Raw genomic sequence first — 26,713 nt, forward strand, 5'->3', positions numbered from 1 at the left:
GATTTCAGGAGTGTTGTTGTCACCAAACCTCAAGAGAAAATACCTGCTAACTACATTGGCACGAACTAGTGTCATACTAAGAATAATCCTTCCTCATGTAGGCACATGGCTTGAAATTTTGGGAGTAGTGTTCCAGTGTTCAACTGGTACTTATTTCATTGATCCCAAAAGAATGAAAGGCAAACTTGACCTCAGTGGAATTTGAACCCTGAACATAAAAATGGACAAAATACTGTTAAGCATTTTGTTTGACGTGCTAACAATTCTGTCAGCTCCTTGTCTTTAATAATAATAATAATAATGATAATATTAACAATAATAATAACAACAACAATAATAATAATGATAATAATAATAATAATAATAATAATAACAATCATCATCATCATTTAACGTCCATTTTCCATGCTAGCATGGGTTGGACGGTTCAACTGGGGTCTGGGAAGCCAGAAGGCTAGGCCCAGTCTGATCTGGCAGTGTTTCTACAGCTGGATGCCCTTCCTAACGCCAACCACTCTGTGAGTGTAGTGGGTGCTTTTTACGTGCCACCTGCACAGGTGCCAGATGAGGCTGGCAAATGGCCACGATCAGATGGTGCTTTTGACGTGCCACCAGCATGGAGGCCAGTCGGGGCGGCGCTGGCAACGGCCACGTTCAGATGGTTCTCTTACGTGCCACCGGCACTGGTATCACAGCTACAATTTCCATTGATGTTGATCGATTTCGATTTTGATAATAAACATAATAATAATAATAATAATAATAATAATAATAATAATAATTATAATCCTTTCTACTAAAGGCACAAGGCCTGAAATTTTGGAGGAGAGGACAAATCAATTACAATGACCCCAGTGTTTCACTGGAACTTCATTTATCAACCCCAAAAGGGGTCAACCTTGGTGGACTACTACTACTACTACTACTACTACTACTACTACTACTACTGCTGCTGCTGCTGCTGTTACTGCTGCTACTGCTGCTACTGCTGCTACCACCACCACTGCCGCTACTACTACTGATGATGATGATGATGATGAAAATTCAAATTTATATCTTAAATGACTTTTTTTAAGAAGTGTAAAATATAGATATAAATACAAATACGAATTGATCATCTTTTATTTTCTATTTCAGCAATTGGAAACTGCATTCCTATTGATGTTCCTTTGACCAACGAAAGAAAAGCTGTCCTTAGTATCTATGGAGAAGGATTTACTGAGAATTCAACAGTCACATTTGAAGATAGTCGTTCAATCAGAATATCTTTTGAAAAGCTGATTATTCTTGTTCAACCTGACAAACCAATTTACAAACCTGGTCAGACAGGTAAATATTTTAGTTTGATGAGTAAAATATTTTTGTCATTTCAGCAGACAGCCTTGTTAGATAAAGCAACCCTCCATGAGCCTCTATGTAGTTGTCTGACCTGCTAGAAATAGTAGCCAAATATCCCTTAAACTATACCCTACTGTCTTAACCCTTTCATTACCAACCCAGCTGAAACCAGCTCTGGCTCTGAGTACAAATGTCTTTTTTTCATGTGTTTTGAATTAAAATCTTCCACCAAACCTTGGTCACAATTTATGTTCCTAACACTAGCTGAATGATAACTATGTTATTTTACTAAATTCTTTGTTATAGTTAAAGTAATTGAAAGAAACACAGAGCATCTCAAAATAAATACAGTAATGAAAGGGTTAAAGCAGAAACACATCCGATATATCAAATAAACAATTTGGGATGGCTGTGATAGGAATGTTTTTAATCATAGGCCAATTCAGTCAGGCCAGCTAAGAGATAAACAACAACAATAGCAGCAATTTAACACTCAGCTCCTCATCTGTTAACTGTTTACTACCAACCTACATGAGACTGTCTGCTATTCCTGCCACCAAGCTTACCTGTTTTTCAAATAAGGAAACTTTTTTTTTTTATTTTACTGGTCTTCAAAAGCACAGAGTTATAATACTAACAAGGAATATAAACATTATATCACCATTCCACTCAGATGGTTATAAGTGAAACCATGGAATGGGAACATAAGCACATTTCTACCCCATATATATGGAGCTGGTGCCTCATAAAAAGCACTGGTGCTGCTGCTACATAAAATGTATTGGTGCTGGTGCCACATAAAATGCACTGGTACTGGTGCCACATCAGAAGCACTGGTGCTGGTAGCATGTAAAAACCACTCAGTACTCTCTGTAAAGTGGTTGGCATTAGGAAGGGCATCCAGCCACAGAAACCATGTCAGAACAGACTATGGAATCTGGTGTGGCCCTGACCGTACCAGCTCCTGATAAACTCTCCAAACCCTATCACCATGGAAAACAGATGTTAAATGATAATGATATATATATATATATATATGTATATATATATATATAGATATATAAATATTTCTTATGCACAAGTATAACTGTGTGATTAAGAAGCCAATAATGTGGTCTTGGGTTCAGTCCCACTGTGCAGCATTTTGGGAAAGTGTTTCCTACTATAGCCCTGGACCAACCAAAGCCTGGTGAGTAGATTTGGGGGTTGGAAACTGAAAACAGCCTAACTCTCTTTCAGAGTGAAAGACATTGTATGATGCTTGTGTGCACAGTAAGGCTACATGGTAGTGAGATATGAGTCATGAACACATAGGACATGCATAGACTAGAGCAGAACAAAGTTAGTGCATTCCATTAGATGTGCAATATCAGTGTGCATGTATGACAAAGTACTAAGGTATTGAGAGACTAATTGAGTATAAGAAGAATCAGAAATGTAACATTTAAATTTTGGAAAATAAATTATTCTAATGGTAAAGTTATTTATATATTATATCAATTATAAATAATTAAAAATAAGTATTATGCGTACCTTCCCTTCACTGGACACTGCTTGCGAAGACCTGTTGTGGCAAGTGAAATCGAAATCAAATTCAATGACTGGCATCCATGCTAGTGGAGCACTAAGAGCACCATCCGAACGTGATCATTGCCAGAGCGGCTAACTGGCATCCGTGTTGGTGGCACATAAAAAGTACCATTCGAGCGTGATCGTTACCAGCATCATCTTACTGAAACATGTGCCAGTGTGCAGGTGGCACATAAAAAAAACACCATCTGGGCATGGCCGTTGCCAGTACCGCCTGACTGGCCCTTGTGCCGTTGGCACATAAAAGCACCCACTTCACTCTCAGAGTGGTTGGTGTTAGGAAGGGCATCCAGCTGTAGAAACTCTGCCAGTTCAAAATTGGAGCCTGATGCAGCCATCTGGTTCGCCAGACCTCAGTCAAATCGTCCAACCCATGCTAGCATGGAAAGCGGACGTTAAACGATGATGATGATGATGTTCTTTAACAAAGTTAACTTTTTACAAATCAAGAAACTATCTTAATCAAAAAGAAATAGCTTTAAAAATGAATTTCAAAGAATATTTTTTTTGTGTATGACATAGAAAATACAATCTTCATAACCTATAAAAGCAGTGACCCAGCATGGTCTTAACCATGTGGCTATAACATGCTAAAGAACTATGAGAGCATTCTCAGATTAGAAATCATTGAAGGAATGAGGATGATGCAATTGATAAAGAACATGAAAATTTAATGGTTAGAATACTTTGGGTACTACCCTTAATTTGTTATCACCATCTGACTATCGGGTGCCTTAAGCAAAATGCACTGTGTTGCAAACATTCTAGGTCATATTCTCTGGGCTTTCTCTCTCTCTTCCTCCCACTAGTCTTGGGAGCCCTGGAAAATGGTCATGGGTACTGTCCTTACTTTAGACTAAATCATAAAATGTGGGAAGACATGAAAACAAAAGTGATGCATGTAGCAATAGCTACCAGAAAAAAAGACTATATGATATGGAATTTTAGAATTTTGGAAAGCATTATCATAATAGACTGTAGTTTTCCAAAAGTTTATGTGGTCTTGTGCCAAAGCCAGAAATTAATATTTAACCAAAGAATAAATAAATTGCTCTTTGAAGTCTTAATTTTGTATTTGTTTTGCATAAGGGCCAGTCTGCTAATAAACACACACATACATGAAAGCCTACATGGTTATTATTCACTTCTGTTTTATTATCAATCAGCTAATTTGTTAATTAACTATCTAATTAATTAACAAACCAATCAATTTATAAGACTGAAGTGAACTACAACCATGTGTATTTATTGGCAAAATGACCTACCCAAAGGACAACACTATCTTTAAGATTCATAATAGATTAGTAAGTCAGTAATTTTATTTATGCTTTATTGTCTCCAGTTCAAGTTAGTCCTGTAAAATATGACATTAAGTTTTTATATTCTCTTTATGAACAACCAGATACATTTACCTTACAGAAGTTGAATACAACAGTTCTCAAAGAAATTTGACTGAAGTTACAATTGGCATTGAAAGGATTAAAGTTGATTATTTCAAAGAATTATTGTTATTCATTTTAACCTTGAATTTCCTTTTCTATTTTCACAGTGAAATTCCGTGCTCTTTTATTTGATCGCAATTATAAACCCTGGACTGGAGATGTAAGTATTTAGGTTAAAATCATTGCCGATTTATTTTTTCTTCAATTTAGTTCTACTTTTATATGTCAGTTTATCAATAAAAGCAATGACACAATAAAAGCAATGAATATAAGTTATATAAAAAAAACAAACAATTTTATTCTTTGTACTCTTGTGTGATTAATAGTTTAACTTAGAACAATAGATTTGTGAATCACATTTAGTTGTTCTTTAGACTACATAGACATAGGAGTGGCTGTGTGGTAAGTAGCTTGCTTACCAACCACACGGTTCCAGGTTCAGTCCCACTGTGTGGCACCTTGGGCAAGTGTCTTCTACTATAGTCTCGGGGTGACCAAAACCTTGTGAGGGAAAGTGAAAGAAGCCCGTTGTATATATAGATATATATATGTAAACACTGAAAATGTGCAGAGACTAACTTCTACCACGTTCCAGGGAGAAAAACTAGAAGTAGTTGATAGCTTCCGCTATCTAGGTGACCAAGTCAGGTGTGGGGGTGGCTGTGCTGAAAGTGTAACTGCTAGAGTAAGAATAGCCTGGGCAAAGTTCAGAAAGCTCTTACCCCTGCTGGTGACAAAAGGCCTCTCGCTCAGAGTAAAAGGCAGACTGTATGATGCATGTGTACGAACAGCCATGCTACATGGTAGTGAAACATGGGCTGTGACTGCTGAGGATATGCGTAAGCTCGCAAGAAATGAAGCCAGTATGCTCCGATGGATGTGTAATGTCAGTGTTCATAATCAACAGAGTGTAAGTATCTTGAGAGAAAAGTTGGACCTAAGAAGCATCAGTTGTAGTGTACAAGAGAGACGTTTGCGCTGGTATGGTCATGTGACGAGAATGGCTGAAGATAGTTGTGTGCAAAAGTGCCACACCCTAGCGGTTGAGGGAACCTGTGGAAGAGGTAGACCCAGGAAAACCTGGGACGAGGTGGTGAAGCACGACCTTCGAACTTTAGGTCTCACCAAGGAAATGACTAGAGATCGAGACCTATGGAAGTATGCTGTGCATGAGAAGACCCAGCAAGACTAGTGAGACCATAACCCGTGGCCTCTACCTGGTATGTAGCCAGTTGACTTATACATACCTTTCCTTCTTGGGACACAAAACTCCACTTGTGAAGACCCGTTGAGGCAAGTGAAAATCAAAATCAAAATCAAAATCATACCAAATCAAATCAGATATCAGAAAGCAGAACCAAAATCGAAGTCAATCAACATCAATGGAAATTGCAGCTGTGATACCAGTGCCGGTGACAAGTAAGCGAACCATTTGATTGTGGCCGTTGCCAGCGCCGCCCTGACTGGCCTCCGTGCCGGTGGCATGTAAAAAGCACCATCCGTTCGTGGCTTTTGCCAGCTTCGCCTGGCCCCTGTGCCGGTGGCACATAAAAAGCACCATCCGATCATGGCCATTGCCAGCCTCGCCTGGCCCCCATGCCGCTGGCACGTAAAAAGCACCATCTGTCTGTGGCCGTTTGCCAGCTTCGTCTGGCACCTGTGCGGGTGGCACGTAAAAAGCACCCACTACACTCATGGAATGGTTGGCGTTAGGAAGGGCATCCAGCTGTAGAAACACTGCCAGACTGGGCCTGATGCAGCCTTCTGGCTTCACAGACCCCAGTTGAACCGTCCAACCCATGCTAGCATGGAAAGCGGACGCTAAATGATGATGATGATGATGTATGTGTGTGTATATGTTTGTGTGTCTGTGTTTGTCCCCCCAACATCGCTTGACAACCGATGCTGGTGTGCTTACGTCCCCGTAACTTAGCGGTTCGGCAAAAGAGACTGATAGAATAAGTACTAGGCTTACAAAGAATAAGTCCTGGGGTCGACTTGCTCGACTAATGGTGGTGCTCCAGCATGGCCACAGTCAAATGACTGAAACAAAGTAAAAGAGAGTAAAGAGTAAGCTACAGGAGGAATTACAATCGTGGTCTGCTACCACAACAGCTCCTTTATAGGATCCAGTTAGCTCAAGTCATCATCAGGAGGAACCACGTCCGGTTTCAGCCCCTACTCCTCTACCGTTTTGACGTGGCGGGGTCCCCCCTTTCGGAGTGTCTTCAGCTCTGCTGTTGAGTGCATGTCTTCTTTCTTCTGTTCCCTGGCCTCTTCGATGTATCGTCAGCGAGTGTCAGCCGGTGACTGACTGACTTGTCAAATTTCTCTCTTTAAATACCTGCCGCATAGACTCCAGCAGGCAGCCCCAGCAAGTTGTCACGTGACACTGTCTCACCTTAACTGACTAGTGACGGCGCGTAGTTTTAGCCCGCACTTTTTCTAAACAACCGTTACCTGTCAGCAGGCAGCCCCAGCAAGTTGTCATGTGACACTGTCTCACCTTAACTGACTAGTGAAAGCACGTAGTTTTAGCCTGTGCTTTTTCTAAACGACCGTCACCTGTCAGTCAGCGAAGCTGATTCCGTCAGCTAGTCTCACCTAATGATGTTATTTCCTGTTGGCGTGTTTATGGCTTTCAAGCCATTTTCGGCCTTTCCGCTTCAGCCATATATAGAAGCTGGCTTTTTCGACTGCCTCCTGTACTCTCCTTATTAGTTTACACAGCTTGGGGCTAGAAAAAACAAATCTTCTTTTGAAAAGTGTTGTCATTTTCTTTTCAATGAAGCCTCTAGCCCCCACTGCCAGGTGATAATATTCGACATTCATCCCTGTTCTCTGCATTCTTCGATTAGCTTTTCATACTTCAAGTTTTATATAGCTGCAGCAATTTGGTAATCACAATATAAACACGTTGCTTGAAATACACCAGTATCTTTTCCCCAAACACACTAAAATCTTGACATTAGATCTGTATTCACAATTATTCATAGGTTAGTTGCCATCGAATATATATTAGTGCAGTTCTGTATGTGCATTTAAGAAGTACACTTCATAATCACTCAGTTCCAGGATCAACCCTATTGCATGACACCTTGTGCATGTATCTTCTACCATAGCTCTGCATTGACTGACACCTTGAATATAACATAATGCACACACACACACACACACACACACACACACACGCATGCATAGATACATATATACATACATTATTTGGTTTGCATGGTTTCTCTCAAGAACAGTTTTGATTTTGGTTGAATTTTTTTCTTTTTTTTTTTGCTTTATGTATGTTATTTAGGTATGCCACTTGGCACATATTGCAATGGGGGTCTTTTGTGAGGCACATATTGTAAAAAAAACTCCTTTTGTGGTGAATATTTTAAGGAGTTGCTTAGTGGCACATGTTTTTATATGAATTAATATTTAGGGAATGAAAATATCAAATATTAGAGAATTAAATAATATATAAAACAAAAGTTTTAATGTTTTTTTACTAATTCATCATCATCATCATCATCGTTTAACGTCCGCTTTCCATGCTAGCATGTGTTGGACGATTTGACTGAGGACTGGCAAACCAGATGGCTGCACCAGGCTCCAATCTGTTCTGGCAGAGTTTCTACAGTTGGATGCCCTTCCTAACGTCAACCACTCCAAGAGTGTAGCGGGTGCTTTTACATGCCAGATGGCTCCAATCTGATCTGGCAGAGTTTCTACAGTTGGATGCCCTTCCTAACGTCAACCACTCCAAGAGTGTAGTGGGTGCTTTTACATGCCACCTGCACAGGTTCCAGTCCAGCAGCACTGGCAAAGACCTCGCTTGAATGTTTTTTCACGTGCCACCAGCAGAAATACCAGTAAGGCGACATAATTATTCATCTAAATTTTAAATTTTGCCATTAACTTCTCAATGTAATGTCATGTCTACTTATGCATCTGATGTACAGAAACACATATACTATTTCTATTTGTCTAGATTGAAAAAATATATATCACAGACCCTAAAGGTACACGAATTGTTCAGTGGTTGGACCAGCATGTTGATGGTAAGCAGAATATTTCTTGCAAGCATTAAGTTAATTTTTTTTTCTGCATAGGTGCAGGAGTGGCTGTGTGGTAAGTCGCTTGCTTACGAACTATATGGTTCCGGGTTCAGTCCCATTATATGGCACCTTGGGCAAGTGGCTTCTACTATTGCCTCGGACCGACCAAAGCCTTGTGAGTGGATTTGGTAGACGGAAACTGAAAGAAGCCCATCGTATATATATATATATATATATATATATGTATGCATGTGTGTGTATATGTTTGTGTGTGTGTGTCCAACATCGCTTGACAACCGATGCTAGTGTTTTGTTTATGTCCCTGTAACTTAGTGGCTCAGCAAAAGAGACCAATAGAATAAGTACTAGGCTTACAAAGAATGAGTCCTGGGGTCGATTTGCTCGACTAAAGGTGGTACTCCAGCATGGCCACAGTCAAAATGACTGAAACAAGTAAAAGAGTAGAGTAATAGATACAGTGGTAGGCCCCACACCAGATGGCTGAGTGTGATTAAGGAAGATCTTCCAGAGGTTCAACATCATCTTTGAGGATGCAGAGGGGCTGGCACAGTACTGTCAGAGATGGAAGACCCTGGTGAACTTGGCTGGTTCTATACATGATGATGTCCCTGAGACCATTAACCAGGGATGACCCCAGCCTCATTAAGCAAGAGTGGGAGTGAGTGAGTTAGTAAGTGGATAGATAAAGGGCATCTTCCAGGGAAAAGGTTTCTCAGAAGAAATGTTGTGAAATTGAATATAGGTGCAAACATAGCAGTATGGTAAGAAGCTTGCTTTCCAACCACATGGTTCCAGGTTCAGTCCCTTGTGTGGCACCTTTGGTAAGTGTCTTTCACTATAGTTTTGGGTAACTAAAGCCTTGTGAGTGAATTTGGTGCTCAGAAACTGAAAGAAGCCTGTCAGTGGCTGTGTAGGCACAGGAGTGGCTGTGTGGTAAGTAGCTTGTGATATATATAAAGACCCGGGAGCTGAGGGAGAAAAAGAGGACCCGTTGTGTACACTACAGAAACCTCACTCTCTCGCGGCCCAGGGATAAAAGAAAAAAAGAAAAAAGAGAAACGGGACGCCGCCGGCGGATTGTGACATGCGGACGGCGTCTCCCGAGTCTCCTCAGGCAGGTGTGCCGCCGGAGGATAAATATGTGGTCCTCTTCTACAAAGGAGGAACCATTGAAAATGAGATAAGAAAAATGAAAAGGAGAGGCCAATGGGAGGGACTTCGGTCCTGCACAGAGGACCCTGAGTGGCCTTCGCAGGTGGCTGCGGAGGTCCTATGGGATAGCGATCAGTGCAGGATCGTGAATTCCTTCCCGGAGGACTCCTATAGATTTGTACCTGTGTGGTCTTGCTGAGTGGTCTTGCTGAGAACCGGCTGAGTGCTTTAATGAAGCAAGAAAGCTGGTTGGCCGGGTGACCTGAACTTTTTGTATATTTTGAAGGAACATTGTATCATATTGAAACCTGAACTTTCTGTATATTTTAAAAGAACATTGTAAGAGGTTTATTGCCTCATTATGATTTGTTGAAAAAAGAACATTGTTTTAGAGAAGTGGAAGTTGGCGGGCGCTTTCATCTTCTCCCATCATCATCTTCGTTCCATCACCATCATTCATACCATTAATGTCTATGTCCAGCCCGCAAAGCTACATCTGTGTAATGCCCCTGTGGCAAATTAGATAAAATAAAGTAGCTTGCTTACCAACCACATGGTTCTGGGTTCTTGGGCAAGTGTCTTCTACTATAGCCTCGGGCCGACCAAAGCCTTGTGAGTGGATTTGAAACTGAAAGAAGCCTGTCGTATATATATATATATGTGTGTGTATATGTTTATGTGTCTGTGTTTGTCCCGCCTCCCACCATCGCTTGACAACCAATGCTGGTGTGTTTACATCTCCATAACTTAGTGGTTTAGCAAAAGAGACTGATAGAATAAGTACTAGGCTTACAAAGAATAAGTCCTGGGGTTGATTTGTTCAACTAAAGGCAGTGCTCGAGCATGGCCACAGTCAAATGACTGAAACAAATAAAAGACTAAATGAATATATATATATATATTATATATATATATATTATATATATATATATATATATATATAATATATATATATATATATATATATATATATATATATGTATATATACACACATCTATGTGTGTATGCCTTTGTGTCTGTGCTTGTCCCTCACCTGGCAACCGGTATTGGTGTGTTTACATCCCTGTGACTTAGTGGTTCAGCAATAGAGACTGATAGAATAAGTACCAGGCTTTGAGAAATAAGTAATAGGTTCAATATATTCAACTCAAAATTCTTCAAGACAGGGAGTGGTGAGAGGAGATAAGAAAGCTAGTTCAGGAAGAAGGAGGGCGTTAATATCAAGGGTATTAAGGGTGGTAGTGGAAGAGGTGGAGAGTTGGGAGGTGAATGATAGGGGTGGGATAGATAGTAATTGAAGGGTAGTCAGTTGTGTTGGATTTGTGTAAAGGCGTAAAATTTTAGGGATAATAGCTATAGAATTATTGGAAGTTGAGATAGTAAGAAAAAGAATGGCAATTATTTGAGGGAGAGAAAGTGTCTAATTCAGTGGCAGAGGGAGATTACTAAGATATCATCATCATCGTTTAACGTCTGCTTTCCCTGCTAGCATGGCAAACCAGATGGCTGCACCAGGCTCCAATCTGATCTGGCAGAGTTTCTACAGCTGGATGCCCTTCCTAATACCAACCACTCCGAGAGTGTAGTGGATGCTTTTACGTGCCACCGGCACTGGCAATGGCCATGCTCAAATGGTGCTTTTTATGTGCCACCTGCACAGGAGCCAGTCCAGTGGCACTGGCAATGACCTCGCTTGAATTTTTTTTCACATGCCACCAGCACAAGTGCCAGTAAGTTGACACAGGTAACAATCATGCTTGAATGGTGTTTTTTACGTGCCACTGGTATGGAGGCCAGCTTGTTGCTCTGGCAATGATCATGCTTGTATGATACTCTTAGCGCTCCACTAGCATGGATGCCAGTCATTGGATTTGATTTCGATTTCACTTGCCTCAACAGGTCTTTGCAAGCTGAGTTTAGTGTCCAATGAAGGAAAAGTATGCATATGTAGAAAAGTATGAGAGAAGATAGAGGGAGGTGGACAGGGTGGGGGTGGGGGTGAGTTAGTGGTAGAGATAGCAGTGGTTAGTGCATTAATAATAATCACTGCTGTTTTACCAACCACTGTAATTGTGAGATAAGAGAGAGAGAGAGATAGAGAGAGAGTGAGTGGTGTGAAAATATACCTTGTTAATATTTAAGTTTTTATTCATTCTCACAGGTTTACTTTCCTTGGAGATGCAGCTTTCAGATGACCCTATTCTTGGAGAGTGGTCTATAAACATTGAAGCAAACGGACAGAAAAGGATAAAAAATTTCAAAGTAGAAGAATATGGTAACATATCTTTTCTCTAAATTTCATCAGCATTTTATTAACTTTTGGTAACTCCTTACATACCTTCTTGAAATAGTTTTTGTCTTATGTTATAAATCTGAAAAAAACCCAAAAAACTTTTACAGTTTTACGTAATAACATATTAACAAGTGGTTTTCTGAACATCAGTTAAATATACTAAAATATCCAAGATATATTTTTACTAAATTCTTCAAAATCATGCTTTTCTTTTGTGTAATTATTGGGATGTCTGGAAAGTTTGTGCTGATTTATGGTAGCTTACCTTTCGACTTATTTTAGAACATGGTTGAGTCCATAAAATAGGATTTGACTACACCTCCATTTAGAGCACAGTTTAAGCTATCTTTTTGTGGAAGAAGGTTTATGTTCCTATAACCTGTATTAATTCTCTAACCCTTTAAAATGGAAGATAAGAAAGTTCATTTTCGGCACTTGATGCTTTGGGAACCAGACAAAAATTGCTGCAGCTCAGCTGGGATGTGTTACTCCCACCCTCCATATTCACCAGATATTGCCCCTTTGGATTTGCACTTATTCAGGTCTCTGCAGAATAATCTTAATGGTAAAAATTTCAATTCCTTGGATGATGTGAAAAGATACCTTGATGAATTCTTTGCCATGAAACCACCTCAATTTTGGGAAGAGGTTATTTTCAAGTTAAAGGAAAGATGGAGATGCATTGCACAACAAAATAGTTCATATCTGGTTGATTAAAAATGTAATGGCAAGTATTTATTGACCTTTTTCTTTCCTTTAAAAACCGGCACGAACTTTCTGGACAACCCAATAATTAATATGGTTGATAATGTGTTATAATATTGAAATGATAATAATAATAATAATTCGTCGTCATCGTCATCATCATCATCATCATCATACATTTAGACTAGTGTCACCATCTTGATTCTTATAGTCCCAACATTTCAGCCATTGAATCCTTTTGCTTTTATTATATACCTGGAATATCTGATAATGTTCTCAGAAAATTTCACCCTTCATTCAATTTGTTAGGTAGATGGTTCTCATTCTCTTCATAGAAAGAATTTTCACTGAAACTCTTACCAAGAATGAAAGATAATTGAAAACGGCTGGAGAGTAAAATGATTGGAATGTTGTACCTTTAACAAACAAAATTAGTGTATAATAATAATGAATCCTCATCAAAGAAATTGAAAAAAAAATGATTGAGCTAGTTTTTTTTTCAGTGTAGAATATTGTGTCGTATGTGTTTGACAAGCAGCATGCAGAGTATATTATCTGGTACAGGCAAATTGTTTTATCAAAATCTTTACATATTCTTTTACTTTATCTTTTCCTTGTATTATCATTTAAATTTCAGTGCTTCCAAAATTTGAATTGAAACTTCATGTGCCATCTTACCTGAGCTTTGTTTCTGAGACTGTTGATGTTGAGATCTGTGCAAAGTAAGAGTACTTTTATCTGATATATATCCATATGTATGTGTGTGTGGTTTGTGTATGCATGTTTATGGTATACATACATACATCCATACATACATACACACACACACACACACACACACACACACACACACACACACACACACACGACTCTTTAGATTAATATGACAATGGCTGACTAAATAAAGTGTATCACAGCATTGCATGTTGTGGGAATCACAATGGCTCTTGAATTCTACCAGTGACTTACAGAGCTTGTAGCAGATTCAACATTCATAGAAATTCTGATTTCTTGTTCTTGGTTGTTCCAGATAATTCTAACAATTTTGTCTGCACACTCTCATGTGTCTAGATAAACTTGAGCAATTTACACATGTTTTCTAGTAGACAGTATATGTAAGGTTGATCCAAACCATACATATATGCACACTCCCTCTCTCACTCACACACTCTCTCTCTCTCTCATACACACACACACACATAACCTACAGCAGCCTGACGATGTCACCATTATCATCATGCTGCTATAGGTTGACCAGGTCTTATGTTGTCATGATCCAAGTCAGTTCTTCTTTGTCAGTGTCCTCTCATGCAGTTTAAAACCATCCTTCACCCTATGTTCTATTTTTGAGATGGTTTCTATGACCAGAGGTATATCTCTAATGTCAATTGCTGCAAAACTGTACAACAAACTGATCCTAAATCGTCTTGTCCTTTTTGTTGAACCTTTGCTCCGAAAGAACCAAAATGGATTCAGACATGGGCGCTCAACGCTGAGCCAGATACTATGCCTACGCAGACTTATTGAAGAATCAAAAGCATTTAATCGCGATCTTGCAATGGTATTTGTAGACTTTTCTAAAGCGTTCGATTCTGTAGATAGGTACAAGATGTTTGAAATCCTTAAGCTCTATGGGATACCAGACAAAATCATTTCTGCCATCAAGGTCCTCTACACAGATACGTCTTCAACCATCTTAACCCCTGACGGAGAAACATCATCTTTCTCAATCAAAGCTGGAATACTGCAGGGAGACACACTCGCCCCATTTCTTTTCATCATTGTTGTTGATTATGTGCTACGTATGTCAGTTGATACCATCTATGGCAAGGGCTTTGAAATAAAACCAAGAAGAAGTTCCAGACACTCAGCTGAGTACTTGACAGACACTGACTTTGCTGATGACATCGCTCTTATCAGTGATTCTCTCTCCAATGCCCAGTCTCTTTTACAATCTCTTGAACAAGCCTCAAATTGTGTAGGTCTTTACCTCAATGAGGCCAAAACTGAATACATAAACAAGTGCCTGTCCAACAGTGATTGCATCATCCATACTCTCAACAATGCGCCCTTAAATATGGTTTCTGATTATAAATATCTTGGGTCATACATATCATCATCTGGAAAAGACTTTCTAACTAGAAAGGGTATGGCCTGGTCAGCCTGTAATGACATGCATAAGATCTGGTCATCAAATCTAAGTAGAGACTTCAAACTTGAAATCTTCAAAGCCACAGTCGAACCAATTCTACTATATGGCTCAGAAACCTGGACGTTATCAAAGAAGCTTGAGAGGCGGTTGGATGGAACCTACACTCGCCTCCTTATGAGAGCTCAAAATATCTTGTGGAAGCACCATCCAACCAAAATGCAAATATATGGGAAACTACCACCTGTGTCATCTCTTGTGAAAGGTAGGAGAGTCCAGTTTGCTGGACATTATTGTAGAGCTGAAAAAGAAGTAATTTCTACTCTTCTCCTCTGGAAGCCATCTACTCGCAATACCAGAGGGCGCACACTCTCCTACCCTGATGTAATCTCCAGGGATACAGGCATCCAGCAACAGGACCTCCGTAATGCCATGATGGACCGTGAAGTCTGGCGTAGCATGGTAAATTCCATTGTCTCGACCACGGTCGAACAATGATGATGATGATGACCAGTAACCAGATACTGTTCCTAACATCAACCACCTCACAGGATGTATTGAGTGCATTTTATCATGGCTCCAATACAATGAGGTTGCTGTACCCCACATGGCCGAAAGTACTCCTAACCCTATATATATATATATATGCTGGTGCCACATAAAAAGCACCCAGTACACTCTGTAAAGTGGTTGGTGTTAGGAAGGGCATCCAGCCATAGAAACCATGCCAGAACAGACAATGAGACCAAGTGTGACTCCTGGCCTTACCAGCTCTGGTCAAACCATCCAACCCATGCCAACATGGAAAAGGGATGTTAAATGATGATATCTATCTATCTACATACATACATATGTATATACATACATGTGTGTGTGTGTGTATATATATATATCAAAATAAGCAACAAGGATATCCAAGGTAGAGTAGTACAATTGTTTCATGCTCTATATCTACCTTGGATATCCTTGTTGCTTATTTTGATTATAATCACCCCATTTGATTTATATGGATAATACCATATAAAATTCTGGTACCTTTAACTTAGGTACCATATTCATCTGAATCTAAATTTTGCTGAACTTATACATATATATATAAATTTTTTTCGTAATGATAGAAGATTTATAGATAGAAGATCTTACAGCTGTTTCCAGGATATTTATTATATCTCTTCATTGGAGACGGTGTAAGAGGATGGTTAAGTAATGTTCTAAAATCTACACAGCCTTAGATTCTTATCTCATTACGAAAAAAAAATTTTATATACATATGCTGACATATGACCAACGTTGAACCCCTTATTTGCATAATCACCAAACCTAGAACTTAACTATGGTCTATCTATAGCACTTATTCAGCATTGCCGGACACCTTTGGGTCTCAATGACACCATTACCTCTCATAAACTCTCTCTCTCTCTCTCTCTCTCTATCTATATATATATATACATTTCGTGCTAGCATTGGTTAAACAAGATGTTATGTGAGGCAAGATTTACAACCAAATGCTCTCCTTAATCCTTTTAATTCCAGAGGATTTCAAAAGCACTGAGTGATTGGTCAGAATATGAACGATGTCAATATTATCACTGTCTCACTCAAGTGCTGACTAGTGTAGAAAAGCAACATTCACACAGACACACTCGCATGCACATGTGTGCAATAGACTTCCTACTGTTCCATCTACTAAATTCACTCACAGTGCATAGGGCAACTCAGGACTATAATGGAAGATTATAGACTGGCAACTGAAACTGGCTGTGGACAAGTGTACCACCATGCATTTTGGGAGAAAAAACCCTGCGTCCACATACTCCCTCCACAACACTGATATCAAGAAATCCTCTTGCGAGCGTGACCTAGGCATCACTGTCAGCAGTGATTTGCGTTGGACAAAGCATATCTCTAAAATTGTCAAGAAGGCCGAGGGTGTCTTGGCATCACTCAGCAATACTTTTGTTAACCGCTCTCCAGCCATCTATTTAAAACTGTATACAGCTATGGTACGACCGCACTTGGAATTCGCATCATCAGTTTGGAATCCCTATCTTGCTCAGAACATTGACCTCCTGGAATCTGTCCAGAGACATGCAACCAAACGCATACCCTCCATCAGACACCTACCATATTCTGAGCGCCTTGTTTCCCTGAGCATGGATTCACTGAAGCTCCGGTGTCTGGCAACGGACTTGGTAAACACCCACAAGGTTATCAACCACCTCACCAACAACAACACTGAACACCTTTTTGATCTCCATGTGTCTAACACACGTGGACATGCCTACAAAGTCAGAAAACAGCACAGCTCCCATGACTTTCGGAAACATTTTTTCACGCTCAGGGTTGCTGAAGCGTGGAATAAACTGCCTGCATCAGTTGTTGACTGCCATGACACTGCATCCTTTAAGGCCCTCATGCTTCCCGAAATCCGTCGAAACTACACCTGATTATATACACACTTTAGATGAGTTGTAGTGCACCTGAGCACTGTACACAATTATTATTATTATTATTCATAACCCAAGTTACTGTACAATGGGACAAAACCACAGGCTATTTGGTTGTAAAGCATACATCTTAATGAAACAAACAGCTATGCTTGCATCTTGGTAAATGTTTAAAAAATATTTACTCTTTTACTCTTTTACCTGTTTCAGTCATTTGACTGTGGCCATGCTGGAGCACCGCCTTTAGTTGAGCAAATCAACCCCGGGACTTATTCTTTGTAAGCCTAGTACTTATTTTATCGGACTCATTTTGCTGAACCACTAAGTTACGGGGATGTAAACACACCAGCATTGGTTGTCATGTGATGTTGGGGGGACTAACACAGACACACAAACACATACACACACATACATATATATAAACATATATATGATGGGCTTCTTTCAGTTTCTGTCTACCAAATCCACTCACGAGGCTTTGGTTGGCCCAAGGCTAGAGTAGAAGACACTTGCCCAAGGTGCCAAACGGTGGGACTGAACCTGGAACCATGTGGTTGGTAAGCAAGCTACTTACCACACAGCCACTCCTATGCCTACTCCTATGCCTAATCTGACTAAATTATTTTTGTTTTTGTTTTTATTAGGTATACCTATGGGAAACCTGTCTATGGAAAACTCAATGGTACAATCTGCATCGTAGGTTTATATGAAACGGAAAATAAAAGGCCATGCTTTACATTCAATGAATATGTAAGAATCTTTTCCTTTTACTTATTTCCTTATAGCATTATTTTGCCATTTCTTGTGTTTGTTCAAATCATAATCATATTCTTTCTTCTATTAGCTTATGTCTCTACAATCTAGTCAAGCACCATTGATTATGTATGTGTCAGTAGTGTTTATTTCTCCTTCTAAACTTTACTTTGGGGTATACCCATAAATTTTAACCACTGCTACATGAATAAATCAATTATATTTATTAGACAATTGTAAACATATCATATATATGAAACCTCACCACAGCCAGGAAAAGAAGGCTTGGCCAAACAATTGTTTCAAGTGTTATTACACTCTCACTGGTAATCATTTACACTACTATAACTGCCACTATGAAATTGTGTTTGAAGCCACTACTGTTAGGTCTAAATCAGGTGGATGTAGACAGCTTTGAATATTTAACATATTTTAGCCTGTTAATTCTGTAGCAGATCTATATGGGGTGTCTCAAAATTAAAACAATCGACTTTTTTCAATTTTACCAAATACTTTGTTATATTTCGAGTCTGGGTGTTGCAATGCAATGGTAAAAGAAACACAATTATGACAATGCCACCTTTTTTCAATATGACTACCTCTGTTTAGAATCACAGCCTTAAGTCTTGGTGTAAATGCTTTACTTGTGGTATGCAGCTGTTCTTGTGAAATTGAAGCCCATTCCTGGTGTAGTTTTGCCTTCAGAACATTGAGTGAAGCATGAGGAGTACTTGAGAACCTCGTCTCCCAAATGGACCAAACAGAAAAATCTAATGGGTTGATATCAGGGCTTCTTGAGGGCTGTATATTATAGTCTAAAACTAATGATTTAAAATATGTGGTCCCCATATTTCAAGTTTAAAATCTGAAAGCATGAATGTCACAAGTTTTCATCATTCATGGTTTTGAAAATTAAGTTTTCTTAGTGAGACTTAGCTGCTATATTGGGTAGGTCAAGCACTTGTTTATTTCATCCTTCATCCATTAATTCAAGGAACTATGCAGCAACTTAATTCTTGACCAGTGTTACGGTGTGGGGTGGGTTTGGGAGAAAGAAATGGCTTCAGCTTAAAAAAAAAGACCCTGATACAGATAACAGATTGGTTGAAATTGAATCATGTCATTTCTTTAAGATGATAGTTGAATAAGTTGGTAAGATATCAGATTGCTGATCAATAGGTTGCTAGTTCATATTCTGTCACTAATGCTGCATCATATCAACTGGTGTTGGTTTGTTTATGTTCCTGTACCTTATTGGTTCAGTAAAAGAGACTGATAGAATAAGCATCAGGCTTAAAAAATAAGTACTGGGGCCGATTTGTTTGACTAAACCTTTCAAGGCAGTGCTCTAGCATGGCATCAGTCAAACAACCAAGACAAGTTAGAAGGTAAAAGATGCAAGAGTTGATTTTTTAAAATTTCTTCTTTACTTGTTTTCACTCATTAGACTACAGCCATGCTGAGGCATTATCTTGAGAATTTTTAGTTGAACGAATGGACCCCAATACTTAATTTTTTGCTTATCCTAGTACTTACTCTATTGGTCTCTTTTGCCGAACTACTAAGTTACAGGGGTATAAACAAACAAACACTGGTTGTCAACAAATGTGCTTCCAGCAAGTTTTTGACAGGCTTTTGCTGTCAAACACACCAGCAATGGTAGAGGACAAACATATGCACACACACACACACAAACACACACACACACACACACACACACACACACACACACACACACACACACACACAATAACACACACATGCACACACATACACACACGCACACATACACACACATACACAAACACACACATGCACACACACATCTAGATATACATGACGGGCTTCTTCCAATTTCTGTCAACCAGACCCACTCATAAGGCTTTCACTGGCTGGCCCGGGGCTGTAGTTGAAGACACTTACTCAAGGTACCATGCTGTGGGACTGAACCCAGAACCATTTTGTTAGAAAGCAAACTTCTTACCACACAGCCATACCTGTGCCTATATATATTCCAGATGTTTTATTAATTTAGATTTTCTCTTTATAATTCCTAGATCACTGGATGTAAAAAATATTCTGCTAAAAGTGACCAACTTCAATTGAAAAATATTTCAATTTCTCTGTGGCATGTTTTCTTACATGTGCATGCTACCATTGTTGAAGAAGGAACTGGTAAGTTTTTACAGTTTTATATTGTTTATTGTGTATAAGATTATGCATTTAAAACATTGTTGACTATTTTTGGTTAAGAATGTAATGTACACGTAGACTAGTGCGTGTGCAAGTGTATGCATATATCTATGTTTTTACATATGTGCATGTATGCATGTGTGTATGTGTATGTATGTATGTATGTGTGTGTGCATGTGTAGCTATCCATCCATCAACCTAGCCAACCATCTATCTACCTACCTACCTACCTACCTACCTATCTGTCTGTCTGTCTGTCTGTCTGCCTGCCTGCCTGCCTGCCTATCTATCTATTTATCTATCTATCTATCTATCTATCTATCTATCTATCTATCTATCTATCTATCTATCTATCTATCTATCTGTCTATTTATCTGCCTCTCTCTCTCTTTCTGTCTCCATCCATCCATCCATCATGTGATTTAAGTTGCATAATGAATAAGCAGTATTTAGAACTCCCTGTGTATTCTATTATATCTGAATGAAAACTGTCAGCTTAGTGGGCTGGAGCAACATGAAATAAAGTGTCTTGTTCAAGGACACAACGCATCACCAGGAATTGAACTCCTGACCTTATGATCGTGAACGGAATGCCCTTACCACTAAGCCATGTACCTTCACACACTCACATGCACACACACATACACACACACACACACACACACACACTCACATGTATGTGTGTATATATATATATATATATATATAATAATACGTTTAAATATTTGTTGTGCAAGATTTTTTATGTGAAGTCGTGTGTTGAAACAGATATTGTTATATTTCGGAATGGTCATATTGCCAGTGTAGCCAATAAAAACACATGCACTATATATTTGGTGTTATTTTGCTTCAGTGATATTTATTTTTTACATTAATCTTAATCTTATTTCGGCCAGAGTTCTTTCGTTTACTTCTTTCGTATTTAGTAAGGAGAGACACAAATACAAAAGAAGTAAACAAAGGACCACTGATGCGGTCACAGGAGTGTGACGAAAGAACTCTGGCCGAAATAAGATTAAGATTAATGTAAAAAATAAATATCACTGAAGCAAAATAACACCAAATATATAGTGCGTGTGTTTTTATTGGCTATACTGGCAATATGACCATTCCGAAATATAACAATATATATATAATAATAATAATAATATAAACCTTTACATATATAAATAACGTGAAATACACGAAGGGACAAACATAAGAGACAGACGGGTCATTCAAAGCCTTCATTCTTCAGTCAGAAACCGATTCCTCATCGCAGATTTCGGCTGTTTAATTCTGAGATCCACTCTGAATCGGCCAGCCCCAGAAGGAAAGAATGCATATATATATATATGTAAAAGTTAAAAAAATACACAAACTGGGACAAGAACGTGAAACATTTAGAAGACGACAAAAAACACAGACGGGACTTTCGAAGCTCTCAGTCATATATATGGTTTAGTATCATTTCTAAAAATAGCCATACAACTACTACTGCTGCCCACAGGAACATATATAAAGGACAATAGACTGTCAGTCAAACACAGTTGAAACACTCCTGTCACAACCTGGGACCTTGAAGACTGCTATAACGCATTAAAGTACACTAGTCCCTTAATATTTTATATTCAACATTTCATTTATTCAATAAGACAATCAATACTTCATTTCATTTTACTATATATATATTATTTATACTATATATTCTATATTCTACATTAATATTATAAAGAATATAAATAAAACGTAAAAAACAGAGTTGGAATTTCTTTGAATAATACATATATATATATATATATACATATATATATATATATACACACATAACATCTATGGGCATACTTTGGGGAACTGGAATATTCAGATGTGCTTTATGAGGACACAGCTTTGGCTATAACCCTATCTACATACTATGTGCACACACATACACATACACACACACACACACACACACACACACACACACACGCACATATACACCCAAGGGGGTGCTGAACAGTTCCTGGCTTTGGGTAAAAGAAAATATAGGAGGATCAATTAATTATGATTTTATTTAACATATACCTTTCTCAGATTCACACCTTTATTGCAGCAGTCCCTTCAGTTTTTCTAAGCCCTGTAAAAGAACTCGAAGACTGGGCTTCCAACCAGGTCACCAGGTCTTTCACGATACTCTTAAAGAAAGGAACTTTTAGCCCCCACCTACATATGTATACACACACACGCACACACACATAATAATAATAATAATATGAGGGAATATTATTCCAAACTTACAGGGAAAAATTCAATTTACAAATACTAAATCAAATTTCACAAAATATAATATACATATATATATATATATATATATATATATATATAAATTAGAAAAAAAACACCTTTTATCCATTCAATTATGAAAAATTAAATTATACCATTTAGAAAAATTACATATTATAGAAAGATTAATATAAGATAAAATATATAACAATGATTAAATTATGTGCAAAATAATAAATAAAACGTATATTTGGTATATACGCAAGTACATATACATCATCATCATCATCATCATCATCATTTAGCGTCCGTTTTCCATGCTAGCATGGGTTGGACGGTTCAACTGGGGTCTGGGGAGCCCGAAGGCTGCACCAGGCCAGTCAGATCTGGCAGTGTTTCTACAGCTGGATGCCCTTCCTAACGCCAACCACTCCGAGAGTGTAGTGGGTGATTTTATGTGCCACCGACACAGGTGCCAGACGAGGCTGGCGAACGGCCACGCTCGGATGGTGTTTTTATGTGCCACCGACACAGGTGCCAGACGAGGCTGGCAGACGGCCACGCTCGGATGGTGTTTTTATGTGCCACCGACACAGGTCCAGATGAGGCTGGTAGGTGCCAGACGAGGCTGGCAGACGGCCACGCTCGGATGGTGTTTTTATGTGCCACCGACACAGGTGCCAGATGAGGCTGGCGGACGGCCACGATCGGATGGTGTTTGTTACGTCCCCAAAGCACGGAGGCCAGTCTATGCGGCACTGGCTACGGCCACGTTCGGATGATTTTGCATATATATATATAAAAGAGACTACTGGAAGACTTGATGGAGTGCAGTACATTTTCCTGGAGAAGTCAGATGTAGGGGTTTCGTTGGCACCTGACTGAAACAGTGGCTGCTATTTTTATTACATGAAGTTCTGTCATAAAATAATTTGTGTTTAATTTCATTCAAGATTTCTAATATTTTATTCTAAGGTATTACCAAAACTGAGAAGAACGATCAGCTTCCCATTAAATTACAGAACTATGAACTAGAAATGCATCCTTATGCAAGCGAATATTTCAAACCTGGCTTCCCACAATATTTAAAAGTAAGTAAATTTTATGAATTTTATAATTTTGTTTTCAAGCAGCTTGATTAGATGCAAATGTAAAGCAGATGGTAGCTTCCTAATATTTTTTCTCTTTGTATTTTTTCCAATCAATGTATTCTTTATTCTCTAATAAAATATGGTCTATTAATAAATGTAGGAAAATTTCCATGTATGTGTATGTGTGTTTATACAAATATATATGTGTGTGTGTGTGTAATATACGTATACAGGGTGCGGTGAATATATTGTTGCCTTAATTACACAAAAATGAAATTAACACTGACATCTCATTTTAAGAGATATGTTTACCAAAATTACATAAAAATATCTTGAAATAGTAAAGGGTAAATTTATTCAATAAAATCGCCATTGGCTTCAATCACAGCCTCCAGCTGACTTTGGAATCTCTTACAACTCTTCTGGACGGTTTCCTTGTTTAAGTTGGTGAATGCTGCCATAATCCTTGCCTTGAGTTCATCTTTGGTGTTATGAGGAGTTTTGTTGGTCTCTCACTCAGCTATGCTCCACACATAATAATCAAGGGGGCTGCAGTCTGGGGATTTAGGTGGCCAGATGTTAGGGGTGATGTGGTTGCAGAAATTGTCTGACAACCATGACTGGGTTCTTCTGCTTGTGTGACATGGTGCCCTTCTTAACGCCAACCACTCTGAGAGTGTAGTGGGTGCTTTTACATGCTACCGGCATGAGGCCCAGTCAGGTGGTACTGGCAGCGACCACACTCAGATGGTGTTTTTTATGTGCCACCTGCACAGAAGTCAGTCCAGCGGCACTGGCAATGACCTTGCTCAAATGTTGTTTTTCACGTGTCACTGGCACAAGTGCCAGTAAAGCAACGCTGGTAACGATCATGTTCGGATGGTGCTCTTAGCACTCCACTAGCATGGATGACAGTCATGCGGTGCTGTCATTAGATTTGATTTCGATTTCACTTGCCTCAACAGACCTTTGCAAGCAGAGTTTAGTGTCCAATGAAACTCCATCTTTTTTCTCAAGGTACTAAGGTACTTACACTCTGTTGAGTATGCACACTGACATTACACATCCAGTGGTGCATACATACATACATACATACATACATACATACATACATACATACATACATACATATACATATACATACAATGGGTGTATATATACATATGTATATGTAAATACTTACATGTATACTTATATATATATATGTATATATATATATATATATATATATATATATATATATATGTGGAGGCGCAATGGCCCAGTGGTTAGGGCAGCGGACTCGCGGTCGTAGGATCGCGGTTTTGATTCCCAGACCAGGCGTTGTGAGTGTTTATTGAGCGAAAACACCTAAAGCTCCACGAGGCTCCGGCAGGGGGTGGTGGGGATCCCTGCTGTACTCTTTCACCGCAACTTTCTCTCACTCTTTCTTCTGTTGGCCTGCTCGCTTAGCCAGCGGAGTGGCGTCATTTGAAGGCTAAAACAATGCGAAGCGCATTGTGAGCAGCGATGTGTAGCAACATCTGATAGCCTGATCGGTCACGGTGATCACGGTGGCCAGCTCTGTCTGGCAACCGTGTCGGTGGCACGTAAAAGCACCATCCGTTCGCGTCCGTTGCCAGCCTCGGCTGGCCCCCATGCCGGTGACACGTAAAAGCACCGTCCGTTCGTGGCCGTTGCCAGCATCGCCTGGCCCCGTGCCGGTGACACGTAAAAGCACCATCCGTTCGTGGCCATTCGCCAGCTCTGTCTGGCACCTGTGCAGGTGGCACGTAAAAAACACCCACTACACTCGCGGAGTGGTTGGCGTTAGGAAGGGCATCCAGCCGTAGAAACACTGCCAGATCTGACTGGGCCTGACGAAGCCTTCCAGCTTCACAGACCCCAGTTGACCCGTCCAACCCATGCTAGCATGGAAAGCGGACGCTAAACGATGATGATGATGATGATGATATATATATATATAATATATATATGCATACAGGACATCACGAAACGTATACAACAAAAAGTACGCAGTACGAGTACAAAGAATATGAATTATTTTTTCGAACAATGAAAGACACAGATGGAAAACAAGACAAGCAATGCAAAGAATGACCCTTCATCAGTTGTTGGCTATTTTTCTACTCCTGTATTTCGAGCATTTAACAATATTATATGCTTTCAATAAAACAGTTGCTACCTCAAATTAAATTAAATAAAATTTGGGATTTTGCGGAGGGTCAAAATTGGTAACACAAACAGGACAGTGAAAACAAACATGAAGGCTGCTAAGCCTAAATGAAGTTGTGGTGGTGAACACATAAATCAAGCTTGGACAGGAGACAGACAAGAACACGTCTTCCTTGATCCAGCTACAATGGAGAGAAAGAAAGAAACACAAATTAGGAGAAGAAAGATAGCCAATGGTCACGTGGGAGCAAGGGAGGAAGAGTGAGGGAGAGAGAGTGACAGACAGAGAACTGTGAAGGGATGAGGAAAAAAATTAGAGATAGGATAAGTGAGAAAAAACAGGAGGGGGAGAAGGGGAGATAGAAGAATAAGAGAGAAAAATGAAGGAGTAATAGGATAGAATAATGGGAGAAGAGGATGTAAAAGAATAAGAGAGAGAAAGAGAGAAAAACAAAGGAGTAAAAAGATAGTAGAGTGCACATCAGAATTATTAAGATAAAACTTACTTGGAAGAGGATGCATGGCATTATATATATACATATATATATACACAAACACACACACACACACATATATATATATATATATATATATATATAATATATAAAACATATTGGTGAATTGAAGAAATGGAGCTGAACGCAGATTGAACAGAAATCGTTTTATTTCATTCTACACGTGTTTCGAAAGGCACAAATTACCAAAATCCGATTGAATAAGGGACCATATTGTGTCTTTCTCTTCAGGAAGAAAAAAGGAAATCCGTTGGAAAAACAAAAACAGAAAGAGGCAGAGCAAAAAAACAAATCGAACTGTGCTCCTAAGAGCCCATGGCGAAACCGTTTATCAGTGTATGTTGAGAACCGGTGGCTGAAGAATTCAACAGGTCAGGCATCGGTCAACCATGTGGGTGAGGGTGTATAGATGTTCTTTGTGACCGATAATAAAGTTCTGACTATTTAAAGAATATTGGATGTTTTATAAGGGGCGAGAAAAAATCTACTTAGAGACGTGTGTGTGTGTATACTGTTCTATATATGTGTGTGTTGGCGTAGGGGTAGAAAACA

At 39.1% G+C, this 26,713-nt stretch overlaps 1 protein-coding gene across 1 annotated transcript in view; it reads left to right on the plus strand.

Annotated features, from left to right (window-relative positions):
• Positions 1-26,713, plus strand: part of LOC115213265 (pregnancy zone protein) — a 148,459-nt gene that overhangs the window by 19,644 nt on the left and 102,102 nt on the right. Inside the window, exons 3-10 of the mRNA XM_029782199.2 lie at positions 1,138-1,329; positions 4,478-4,530; positions 8,356-8,425; positions 11,758-11,871; positions 13,232-13,316; positions 17,835-17,940; positions 20,001-20,118; positions 23,356-23,471. Coding sequence (XP_029638059.1) covers positions 1,138-1,329; positions 4,478-4,530; positions 8,356-8,425; positions 11,758-11,871; positions 13,232-13,316; positions 17,835-17,940; positions 20,001-20,118; positions 23,356-23,471 — 854 coding nt within the window. The remainder of the gene's footprint in view (positions 1-1,137; positions 1,330-4,477; positions 4,531-8,355; positions 8,426-11,757; positions 11,872-13,231; positions 13,317-17,834; positions 17,941-20,000; positions 20,119-23,355; positions 23,472-26,713) is intronic.

The sequence above is a fragment of the Octopus sinensis genome, linkage group LG6, assembly GCF_006345805.1.
Source record: "Octopus sinensis linkage group LG6, ASM634580v1, whole genome shotgun sequence".
Taxonomy (NCBI): Eukaryota; Metazoa; Mollusca; class Cephalopoda; order Octopoda; family Octopodidae; genus Octopus; species Octopus sinensis.